This window comes from Epinephelus moara, chromosome 19, assembly GCF_006386435.1.
Source record: "Epinephelus moara isolate mb chromosome 19, YSFRI_EMoa_1.0, whole genome shotgun sequence".
NCBI lineage: Eukaryota > Metazoa > Chordata > Actinopteri > Perciformes > Serranidae > Epinephelus > Epinephelus moara.
This window is the reverse complement of record NC_065524.1, coordinates 39,394,394-39,406,013: the sequence shown is the minus strand read 5'-3', so window position 1 is coordinate 39,406,013 and position 11,620 is coordinate 39,394,394. Positions and strand designations below refer to the sequence as shown.

General features: G+C 40.6%; 2 protein-coding genes across 2 annotated transcripts in view; one reads left to right on the top strand and one right to left on the bottom strand.

The window, feature by feature from the left end:
- Window positions 1-1,225: 1,225 nt before the first annotated feature.
- On the top strand, window positions 1,226-7,162 carry LOC126406809 (elongation of very long chain fatty acids protein 6-like). Its single transcript, XM_050071319.1, has 4 exons — window positions 1,226-1,413; window positions 3,405-3,536; window positions 5,594-5,745; window positions 6,405-7,162. Exons 1-4 carry the CDS (start codon window positions 1,313-1,315, stop codon window positions 6,833-6,835), a joined length of 816 nt encoding a protein of 271 aa, XP_049927276.1. The 5' UTR covers window positions 1,226-1,312; the 3' UTR covers window positions 6,836-7,162.
- Window positions 7,163-8,991: 1,829 nt separating this feature from the next.
- Window positions 8,992-11,620, bottom strand: part of aifm2 (apoptosis inducing factor mitochondria associated 2) — a 16,453-nt gene continuing 13,824 nt past the window's right edge. Inside the window, exons 6-7 of the mRNA XM_050070551.1 lie at window positions 10,817-11,030; window positions 8,992-10,203 (exon numbers count right to left, since the gene is read on the bottom strand). Of these exons, the coding sequence (XP_049926508.1) occupies window positions 10,052-10,203; window positions 10,817-11,030 (366 nt within the window). The 3' untranslated portion in view covers window positions 8,992-10,051. The remainder of the gene's footprint in view (window positions 10,204-10,816; window positions 11,031-11,620) is intronic.

The window sequence follows — 11,620 nt, the reverse complement described above, 5'->3', positions numbered from 1 at the left end:
TAAAAATAATTAAAGAAAACACAAACAAATAATAAATCAGATCTGCAGACACACAAATTCTAAATAAATTTAAAGAGGCAAGCGTCAGTGGTGTTGCGTCGCACTGTGGCAACGACCAAACTGAGCGTGGGGGATCAGAGATAATCAATAAAATGTAGGCTGTAAAGCCACCAGTATAGTCTGATAGACTGATAGTCTGATTTTACTGTGGCCACTGCCCTGTGTAACCCACATTATTTTCATCATGATATATTTAGGAAAAGATGCTGTCTGTTGCCTCTTTAAAGAAAAACACACTGTGCATAAAACACAAATCTACGAGTGCAGAACTGAGATTCACAAATGAAAACTAGAATCACAAACATGTTTGAGAAACATATTCACACAACTTTTTTCATTTAGTTAACTAATTAAATGTGCTCACAGATTCTTTTTATGTTTATTCATAAAGTTAATATTGAGACAGATCTACCTCCATATTAACACGCTGAAATAAGACAGAACAGCACAGTGGGATAAAAACCATCCAGTACGTTATTATGATCAGAAACTTTCTCAAATTAATGACTCAGTGTTGTTTCAAGGAAAATACTTTGAGAAAGTTTCTCATTATTTTAGGACACTAACAAATAAAAACAGTATTAATGTGAAAGCCAGTTTTTGCCAGTGTGATAAAAATAAAAATAAAAATAAAAATCCTGTGAGTCAATACAATGAAAAACTTTGTCTTAATGACTCTGTTGTTTCTCAGGGTTTTGTTCTTTTGTGGAGGCATTAACTTAATATTTTGATAAGGTTTGATAAGTTTGTCATTATTTCAACAATGTTTCTGATGATTATATACATATATATATATAATACACTATAAATGTACTAGAATAAAAACACTAAATACTAAACTATACTTTTTTTTTGCAGAAATGGAGAAAATCAGTACATTTATAAAATAAACAAAAATAAATCAAAGTTCTTGATGAGCAGAACAGAGCGCGTTTGTTTGAGAAGGAATAAAAAGTAATAACTTTATTTCATTTATTATTATAATTATAATTATTATTATTATTATTATTATTGTTATTGTTGTTTTTGCAGCTTCCGTACCGTAAAATAGAAAATCAGTAAATGAAAAAAAAGAAGAAAAGGGGCGTGTCTCAATGAAGCCCCACCCCCTGCGAACAGGCTTTAATTAGGACGGTGAGACAGGTGAGAGGACAGACCGGAGCAGCAGAGACAGAGGAAACACTGACGGGACTCAAAGTGTACAGATTTTATTAAATATAAACTCCTGATAATATTATTAATATAAATAAAGATGCTGCAGGTGAATGAGACGGAGCTTCCGGTCCTGTCGGAGTACAGCTTCGAGCGGCGCTTTGACGAGAGAGGAGCGATTCAGTGGATGCAGGCTAACTGGTGAGCTAACTGACTGTTTATATTCTGCTCTCAAATTTAATTCAAACTGTAATAACTCTTTGATTTGACTGAAACGTTTCTGCAGAGACTTTAGACCCCACAAACTGTCAGGAAGAGCAGTCTCCTCAGTGGAGAAACTACGCTCCGAATTCCATTACAGTAATCAACACTTTTAAAAATGGCCTCCCCATCCTAAAGTACACACTGTTTAAAATATTTATGAAGGCGGTTTCGGGATTGAGAGGGTCCAGTGTTTGTTTCGGCATACTCCCAGTACTCCAAACGGCACCTGTTGCGACACACACTCACCTCAACCGGTTTGCTCGATACTAAAAGTGCCACACTGCAAGCCATCAGGGGAGTGAGGGGAGGCGGCGGACACAGCGGTGATCGATTTAAATATCATCTAGGTCTGTAGGATTAAAATGTCCTTTCTGTATTTTGTGAATGCCGAACGGGAGAGCTGGAATCACTCATTCAAGAGGTAGATTGCTGTTTGTGTCCAAAGTATGCCTCATTTACAGGTAAGGTAGAGAACTTTAAATTACGTAATATGTGAAGGGGATTTGGTGCTGCAGGCAAACACATAGCGCAGCAAGTGTTCTCGGGATTACACAGAGCTCAAAGGAATCAGTGCGCTCAGTGGATGCTGCACGTGCACTACAGGTGAGTCACAGTGATGTCACACTGTGAAGCATTTGAAGTATGTTGGAGTGTTTAAGGTGGATCCGGTTGTTCCGGTTGAAAGCCTCCAGGCTCAGGCTCAGGGTCAGGTGATGGAAGAACTACAAATCCTTCTTCATGGGTTAAATACAGACATTTATATTGTGTTTAATATAATTATGATGTAATATTTTAATGCCTGTGTCACGTTAATAAAGCAGCTGACAGTGTTTATCATTCAGTCATGATTAATTATGATTAAAATATATATTTAATGAAACCTAAAGAAAAGAGATCAGAGTGAAGCTGTGATGAAACAGCTGACGTGACTCAGTCAGTAAAACACAGGTGTACCTCAGGTCTCAGGTGTGACTCTGCACCTGTCTATGAAAACATGACTGTGACAGCATGAAGAGAGACGTCACGCTGGATCAGTTCTTCACACAAATTAATACAATTAAAATTTAATAGGCGAGAGAGCAATCAGATTTATTGTTTTTTTTTAAAGAAATATTTTTATGTCAACATTTCAACATCAACTTTTGACAGCATAGCATTTTGAAGTCAAACTTGTAAAGTCATCTTTTTTAATCAGTATTTTCACAACTTTTTAGCATTAGCATTTTGATATCAACTTTAACATTAGCAATTTAACCCCAAACTATTAAAGTCAAGTTTTCAGCGTTAGCATTTTAATGTCAACTTTTTAAAGTTGGCATTTTAACGTTAACATTTCAACATCAACTTTTTAACATCAATATTTTCACAACTTTTTAGAGTTAGCATTTTAATATCAGCTTTTTTGCATCAGCATTTTACCGTCACTATTTTAACATCAACTTTGTAACATTAGCATTTTAATGTCAGCATTTCAACAAACTTTTAACGTAAATATTTCAGTGTCTGAAGAAGGGCACCTGTGGCCCGAAACGTCACTCCAGGATGGTGGAATAAATGCACCTGAAGGGCGCTGAAGTGTGCTGACTTTTTTGTCGTAACGTAAATATTTCAACAACTTTTCAACATTAGCATTTTAATAACATTTAACGTACTTTAACATTAGTTTTGTAACATTAGCTTTTCGGCATTAGCATCGTAACATTAGCAAGGTGTGAAAATAAGAGTAGCATCCAACTCAATGCTAACATTAAATGTTAGCTAAAGTGCTGTTAGCTTGTTGTATAAGTAAATTATCTTTTTTTTTTTTTTAACCTGTCAAAGAAAGTTACGTTAATGTTTTTCAAATCTTGATCACCTGACCCAAGTGTGTCCTTCACATGTTTTTATATATTCAACATTAACGTCTGAACGTGTGTTTCCTCCTGCAGGAGCAAGTCTTTCGTGTTCAGCGCTCTGTACGCCGCCCTGGTGTTCGGAGGTCAGCACTACATGAAGCCTCGACCCAAAATGAACCTGCGGCGGCCGCTCATCCTCTGGTCGCTCAGCCTCGCCCTCTTCAGGTAACGACACAATTTTAACATTTAAAACTCTGTTCGTGGTGACGTTCATCACGTTGGTTTTATGTAAACTCTTTGAAAGGATTTTAAATCAGTCGCTGACTTTATGACAGAAGAAAATAAAACGTATCTGAGTCGACCAAACTTCCTCTGAGAGGGAAGACGCTCTGTAACACCGTCAGAGTGATACCTTCTTTTCTGTAGAGGATCTTTCATCATAATCATTCATGTCAGATCAATAAATTTTACGTATAAACTTTAAATAAGTGAATTGAGAGTTGTTATTAATCAGTTACATATTAAATAAACATTTAAGTGAATATAAACATCAGATTGATATTAAAAGACTGGATTTGGTATCAGGACCAAACAAACATGATCAGACTTCTGCTCGTAACAAACAAACAAATATTGTTTATATGTGTAAACAGGTTTGTTTGTTTTAACTTCAGTTCTCGATTATAACTAAAATTAAGAACAAAATCTATCTAAACAATTTTAAATGAGAGTTTCCAGATACATTTAGAGCGATTAACAGGTGTCTGAGGGGGCGTGGCCTGTTTATAAGCACCTGTAATATCAGGTGAGGTGTTTCTGTTATTCTGTCCACCCTGTGCGGCCTGAGGTAACACTCTGCCAACAAATTAAAAACCAAACAAAAGTAAAAGTCGTTTCCTCAGAGATGTCCTGAAAACACGACCTTTAACCTCCTGTCTCCATGGTAACCAGCAGCATGCTGTAAGTGATTTCTGTGAACAACAATAAGAGCTGCTGGGGAAGGAGGCTCTGTCTCCATGGTAACGTGCTGTCGGTCATTGTGCCTGAGGATGATTACAGCTCAAGTGTGTTTGTGTTTGTTCTGTGTGACGATGGCTCGTCTGTCGCCATGAGGACGACCACACAGAGCTGTCAGCTGACACCTCACTGTGTCTCCAGAGGGTCAAGCCACAGAGTCACGCTCTCTGTCTGAGCTGAGGCCTCTGTCAGAAAGAACATGTGACACGCAGGTGGTGATCAGCTGTGAACGCAGGCTTCAGGCTCTGAACGCTAAAGTCAGATGACGCCGCGACGCTGAAACGTGATCGATCTGCCCCGCCCACTTTAAATGATCAGTGAAAAACAGCAGCGTTGCTTCAGTGAAGACGAGCGAGGAGTACGGAGACACATTTGTGTCAAAATTATTTATCCGTGTGTTTGTAAAGGCATCATCATCCTCACTGTGACCTCGTCACATGTCCACGTTTGGTCATGGACTTTCCACGTCCACATATGGCGTCCAAGGTACCCTGGGTGTGTTGGTTGTTGACGTTCTGGGACGCCGTGTCAACTTCAGCCTGTTACATGCATTGTCTGTTTTCAAAATACACTTCTGTTTTCACAGGAAATGTACAGTTTGATACAGTCTCTTTCAAAATAAAAGCACTACGTTGGTACAACACTGCAACACACACACACATGGTTGGGTTTAGGAACAAAGAACAGGGTTTGGCTTTACAATCTTACAGGAAGTGAACACCGACCTCCTGGGTGAAGGTCAGGGGTGGTCCCACCTGTGCTACTTGGACTTCCTCTGCCTTAATTTACGCTGCGTTTCCCCTGACGGCGCCAGGCGCCAGTCGCCAGGCTGCGTATCATGCCGACGTGAAAGGTCGGCTTTTTCGTTGGTGTCTGACCCCAGAAGTCACTGAGCGAGTGCCGGTGTGCCGGTGTTTGACGACTTCAGAGTGAGACTGGGTTGATAAACTTTAAATATAAAACACTTTCCACAAATACAAGAAAGATTTGTAAACTCAAAAGTATTTTGCAAAATAAAACAGATCTTCTCGTGTTCAAACAACAACAAAAAACGACACATTTCTGGCTATGACGATGTCATTGTAGTGATTTATTTATTATTATTTTTAAAGAAAAAACAAATTGTTTTATAATTGTTTAAATTTTAAACAAGTTAGAACTGTAACTTTGTACCACTGAGAGGGGACAGGTGATGTTTATGGAGGTCTCTCTGTTGTGTGTCTGTAGTCTGACAGATCTTCTTCTTCTTCTTCTTCTTCTCTCAGCATCATCGGTGCGATCCGGACCGGCTCCTACATGTTCCACATCCTGAGCAGCAGCGGCTTCAGACAGTCCATCTGTGACCAGAGCTTCTATAACGGACCCGTCAGCAAGTTCTGGGCCTACGCCTTCGTCCTGAGCAAAGCTCCAGAGCTCGGTCAGTCCACCAAACACACAGGATTATTTAACATGCTGATTCTCCTCTTGTTAAAGCTTCCATCCAAACACACTGACCGTTTCTGTTGACCCTCCCTCCACCATAAATGAGTTGTTGATTTCTTACCCTTTGATGTTTGACAGTTAAATGAAAGAAAGAAATCATCCAATATTTTCTTTTAAAAAATCACCAACAAAATGTTTCTTAAAGAAAATCATCTTCTGACTGATGGCTCTGTCACTTTGGTGATGTGTTAAGAAAAAACAAATTGCCCAAAATATTTAAGGTTAGAGAAAAACTGCCAAACTGTTTTCTTTAAAAATTGCCCAACTTCTTTGAGGAAAAAACAAAAATAATAGAAAAAAAGCCAAAAAAGGTTTCTTAAAGGAAAAAATAGCTTAAAATTATTCTTTAGAAAATCAACAGTAAAATAAAAACAAATGTCTTGAATCTTGACTGTGGGACGAACAGAGTATATGAAATTAAAAGAATTGAAAATTAAAATACAATCACTTAAAGCCGTCCCCCCCCCCCTTCAGGTCACACACACACACACACACGCACACACGCACACACACACACACACACACACACACATAACATCTGCAGATATCATGATGACCCATGAGATGAATTAAACCCTGGTTTGTGTCTGGCAGGCGACACGGCGTTTGTCGTGCTGAGGAAGCAGAAGCTGCTCTTCCTGCACTGGTACCACCACATCACCGTGCTGCTGTACTCCTGGTACTCCTACAAAGACATGGTGGCCGGCGGCGGCTGGTTCATGACCATGAACTACACCGTGCACGCGCTCATGTACAGCTACTACGCAGCGCGTGCCGCCGGCCTGCGCGTGCCGCGGCCGTTCGCCGTGCTCATCACCAGCGCTCAGATCGTTCAGATGGCGATGGGGTTGACGGTGAGCGTGCTGGTGTACCGCTGGATGCAGCACGGAGACTGCCCCTCCCGCCTCGACAACATCACCTGGGCCGCCATCATGTACCTCAGCTACCTGCTGCTCTTCTCCAACTTCTTCTACCAGACGTACCTGCGCCGCCGCGGGGACGCCAAGACGCATAAGGCTGAGTAGAGACCAGGGACATTGTGGGAGATCTGACTGTGTGTCATGTCTCTGTTGAACTGAAGCTGCTAACATTTAAACATCTTTAACGTGACATTTTATATTTCTGACGGGGAACTGGAGCCATCGTTTGTTTGGCTGACCTCAGGAGCTGCTGGTCGACCGCTGCCTCCATCACCAGTGTGTTTGTGTTGTTGTGCTGTTTAAAATCATTTGATAAACTTTGTGTTAATTCAGAGCAGAACATCAACTCCCCATCCAACCACCTGATGTTTGTCTTCAGGCAAAAACACTTTCACACATAACCAAACTTCAGGCGTAAAATAAAACCTAAAATATTTATTTGTAAATCAACGACTTGTTTTTAAATCTGCAGGAAACATCTGTAACAGTGTCGAATGATGTCACTTCAGATTTTTTAAAGTTTGACGGACACACAAAGGTCGAAGCATCGTAAAGTTAATCAGACTAAATGATAAATGAGTCAGTTTTATCTCCTCATAATTTCCAGCGACTGATTTTAGTTCACACACATTTGTTTTAAACACGCCTTCATCACTGGGCCCGACGACACATGACGTCATCCTGACTGACGACCTGCTGGAATTTAGTCAAAAGATTTGTTGACGCTCACTTCGATGACTCGTCACCCCTCACACCCAGCAGGCTGATGAAACCACCACTCCCATCCCAAACCGCTCGTACTGGTGTAACTGGTTTCCCCTGTCCACACCTCCAGTCCTGTGTGTGAGGAGCCAATCAGGAGGCAGCAGCAGACGGTTTACACAAATCTCACCTGGAGTTTGATGTTTGAGTCACACTGTGTTTACAGGAAGTGATTTTAAAGCTTTGTGTTCATGGCGGACACAAACAGACCTCCCCGACGTTCAGTTGAAACAGCTGTTAGAGTGAATCTCTGCCGACGCCTTCAGCTTCTGTCACATCTGACAGCTGCATCACACTGCCTCCTGTTTCTAACTTCTGTTTTTACTCTGTGACCTGCTAAGAGTTAATTTTCACATAACTGTCGCTGCAACTTAAAGGAACAGTTACAGAAATGTAATTATTTGAAGGATAGTCCCTTAAGATGAATCATCTTGTTTTCGAGTTCATATTTTGTAGAGTGCAGCTGTGTGAGGGTCTTATCCAGTCAGTGTGTCGCCTCCAGTTTGGAGAAGCAGGCTGAACAGTGTGCTGCTGTGGATGGAGGCAGAAACATATTTGAACAACTAAAAACACTACTGAGTATTTTCACTGCTTTACTTTAACTTCACACAGCTTCGCTCTCGTCAACGCCGGACTCCATTTAGAAAATCAGTAATTTAAGTTTAATCACAGCAGGACATTGCTGAGCTTGTGTGTCAGACTCCTGACACCTGCTGTGGGTAGCTTCCTCATACAGCCCCACGTCAAATGATCCGGACTGTCCCTTTAAGATTGTTTTTATCAGCAAATCGTCCGTTTAGCGTCTAAACTGTCACCAGAATCCAACGTGACGTCCTTAAACATCTTGTTCTCAACAGTCTGAAACTGATTTGAGAAGCTGAAACCTGCCGCTCGATAAACGTCAACAGTTAAATATCTGTCCGTCGACTTTTATTTGAATCGACTCGTCGTTTGAGCTCTTTGCTGCTTTTAAACTTTGTGTTTGGTAAAACCAGTTTGTTTACATGTAAACAAGAACCTTACATTAGTTTTGAGGTTGTTGTTTTTTCCATCCATGTTTTCCAGCTGAGAAACAAATCTATGACGTGATTTATTTATTAATATTTATTTGACGTATGATGGCAGCCAGTCGGTGGCCGGAGAAGTCTCCAAACACAAATCACTGTTTGTTTATTAATATCACTGACGTGTTGATCACATGTATTTATGAGTTTGTATTTTTTATATTGTTTTTTGCACCACAGAGATTTTTGTTTACTGAAAGCTGTCGTCAGGAAACATCTTCCTCACTAACATGTTTATTATTATTATTGTTGTTATTATTATTGTTTTGAAGTGTGTGATGTGAAAGTTTCTGTCTGAGTTTTAAGGAGACGTTCAGCAGCAGAAGCTGTTTGATGAACGAGCCACATGAACGCTGACTGATGATGATTTTCTGTATGAACACACCTTTATATTTCTGCTGTTGATGAATGAGAACATGAGAACATGTGAACACCTTCAGGTTCAAAACATTTTATTTATTGTTTGAAAAATATAATAAAGAAGCTGTTTATAAATGTGTTTGTTCATTTGATGTTTTTAAAGCTTGAACTCGATGAAACAGGAGCAGATAACTCATGTTTACCTAAAGCTAAATATACAGTTATTAACTCTTTATGACCTGGACCAGGCTGCTGTCGGTCCACATGTAAATAATGACACGTTTATTTTACTGACGGGAACTGAAATTCATACTGTTAAGATTTAAACAAGTGACTTTGCATCAACTTTAAGAGCCAGAAACTAAAGAACAAATGTGGAAACAAGATCAAACTACAATCACTGCCCTGTGGTTGTATGACTCCGCCCACCAGTCCGCCCTGTGGTTGTATGACTCCGCCCACCAGTCCGCCCTGTGGTTGTATGATCAGTGACCTTGATCTTTGCCCACCAAGTGGATGTTTGTGCCAGATTTGAAGAAATTGAGGCATTCTTGTGATATTGTGTTCATGAGAATAAGGGGGGCGCAAGGTGACCTTCAAAATCTAATGTTTGCTGTTAAGTCAAAGTTAACATTTGTGCCAAAGTTTTTTAAAATATCTCATTCATGAGAATGAGATGGATGAGTTCAAAGTGACCTTTGATCACCAAAATCTAATAAGTTCATCGTTGGGTCCAGGTGAACGTTTGTGCCAAATTTAAAAAACAAATCCCTTGAGGTGTTTTTTTAATTTAATCTAAATAACTGTAACATGTACGATGTTAAACAGACCTAAAGTCAGCTGTCGTTCACTCTACAGTGTTTAAATACCAGAAGAAGAAGAAGAAGACTCCAGCTGAACTGAGGAGAAACAACAGCCTCCCTGTGATTTAAAAACTGAGACCGTTTCCATGTGAATCCGTCTGAATTTTAAAACGTCCACATGAATGTTTACAGGTTGTTTTTGTAAAGTTGTAAACACAAAGAAATGTGACCTTTGCCCTGCGTCAGTAACCTGGGTTCATATTAAAGTCCTTGGTCACGGTCCTCACAAGTGTACGAACGTGTGTGTGTGTGTGAGTGTGTGTGTGTGTGTGTCAGGGTTGCTTCTGTTGCATCTCCCTCCAGCTCTTCCACAGCAGCAGATCTCGACTCTTCCCCAGAGCAACCAGGCAACGAGGCAACCTCAGCCCGTTAAACTGACCCACACCGTCGTCACGGCCCATCGCCAGCAACATGGTGACGTTACCTGGCAACCAGTGACACAGACAAGCAACCGACAACACCGTCAGTTGACCAGCAATACAGACAGGCAACCAGTGACACAGACACACAGACAAGGAAACTGGCAACACAACTAGCAACGCAGATAAGCAATTACAAACACAGATGGGCAACTATAAACACAGTAGGGCAACATGCAACACAGACAGGCAACTAAAAACACATGCAGACAACTAGCAACACAACCAGCAACATAAAGCGGCAACTTAAACCACAGACAGACAACTAAAAATACAGATAAACAGCTAGCAACACAACCGGCACCACAGACAAACAATTAAAAACACATGGAGACAGCAAGTCACTCAACTTGCAGCAAAGACGGGCAACTAAACACAGACAGACAACTGACATTACAACCAGCAACACAAATGGGCAACTGAAAACATAACTCGCAACATGAACAGGCAATTAAAAAATGCATGCAGACAAATAGCAACAAAATCAGCAACAAAGAAGGGCAACTTGCGACACAGAGAGGCAACTAGCAACACAATTGCCAATGTAGATGGGAAACTAAAAAACCAGAGAACCAGACACAGGTGTGTGTGTGTGTGTGTGTGTGTGTGTGTGTGTACCTGTGCGATATGAGGTCAGCTCCTTCCCACTCAGACTGTTGATGATGTTGCTCACGGCGACGGTGGCGTGCAGCCCGGCGTGGTACGCCATCTTGGGCTCGTTGACATTGGCGCAGTCGCCCACAGCAAAGACGTTAGAGAAACCTTCAACCTGCAGGTGATCGTTCACCTTTAAAGCTCCGTTATCAGCCAGGCAGCCCGCTGTCAGCACAACACATCAACTGATCAATCAACTGATCAATCAACCGATTACCTGATATTTATTTGAGGCTGTTTATTAACAGATTTATGAATCAATCACAAACAGCTGTTTTTATGTGACGTAGATTATTTATGTCGGACCTGACGGTGGCGCTACAGTTAACATCATCATGACATCATCCTCACAGGATCATGAAGATCCTCAGATGACGTCTGACTGATTGAAACTGATGGACAGAAAAAATAAACAAACACTGACCTCTAGTGGACAAAGCACCAAACTGCATGACTAACAGTACTTGGACTGAGAGTAACAGAGTACTTATACTGAGAGTAACAGAGTACTTATACTTAGAGTAACCAAGTACTTGTACTGAGAGTAACCAAGTACTTGTACTGAGTAACAGAGTACTTATACTGAGAGTAACAGAGTACTTGTACTGAGAGTAACCAAGTACTTGTACTGAGTAGAAGAGTACTTATACTGAGAGTAATAGAGTACTTGTACTGGGAGTAACTGAGTACTTATACTTAGAGTAACCAAGTACTTGTACTGAGTAACAGAGTACTTATACTGAGAGTAACAGAGTACTTGTACTGAGA

What these genes read in the sequence shown, in the direction of transcription:
- LOC126406809 (XM_050071319.1), top strand. Translation starts at nt 1,313, where the DNA reads ATGCTGCAGGTGAATGAGACGGAGCTTCCGGTCCTGTCGGAGTACAGC. An exon ending in CAGTGGATGCAGGCTAACTG is followed by an intron (nt 1,414 to 3,404) that starts GTGAGCTAACTG and finishes TTCCTCCTGCAG; the next exon opens with GAGCAAGTCTTTCGTGTTCA. An exon ending in CTCAGCCTCGCCCTCTTCAG is followed by an intron (nt 3,537 to 5,593) that starts GTAACGACACAA and finishes TTCTTCTCTCAG; the next exon opens with CATCATCGGTGCGATCCGGA.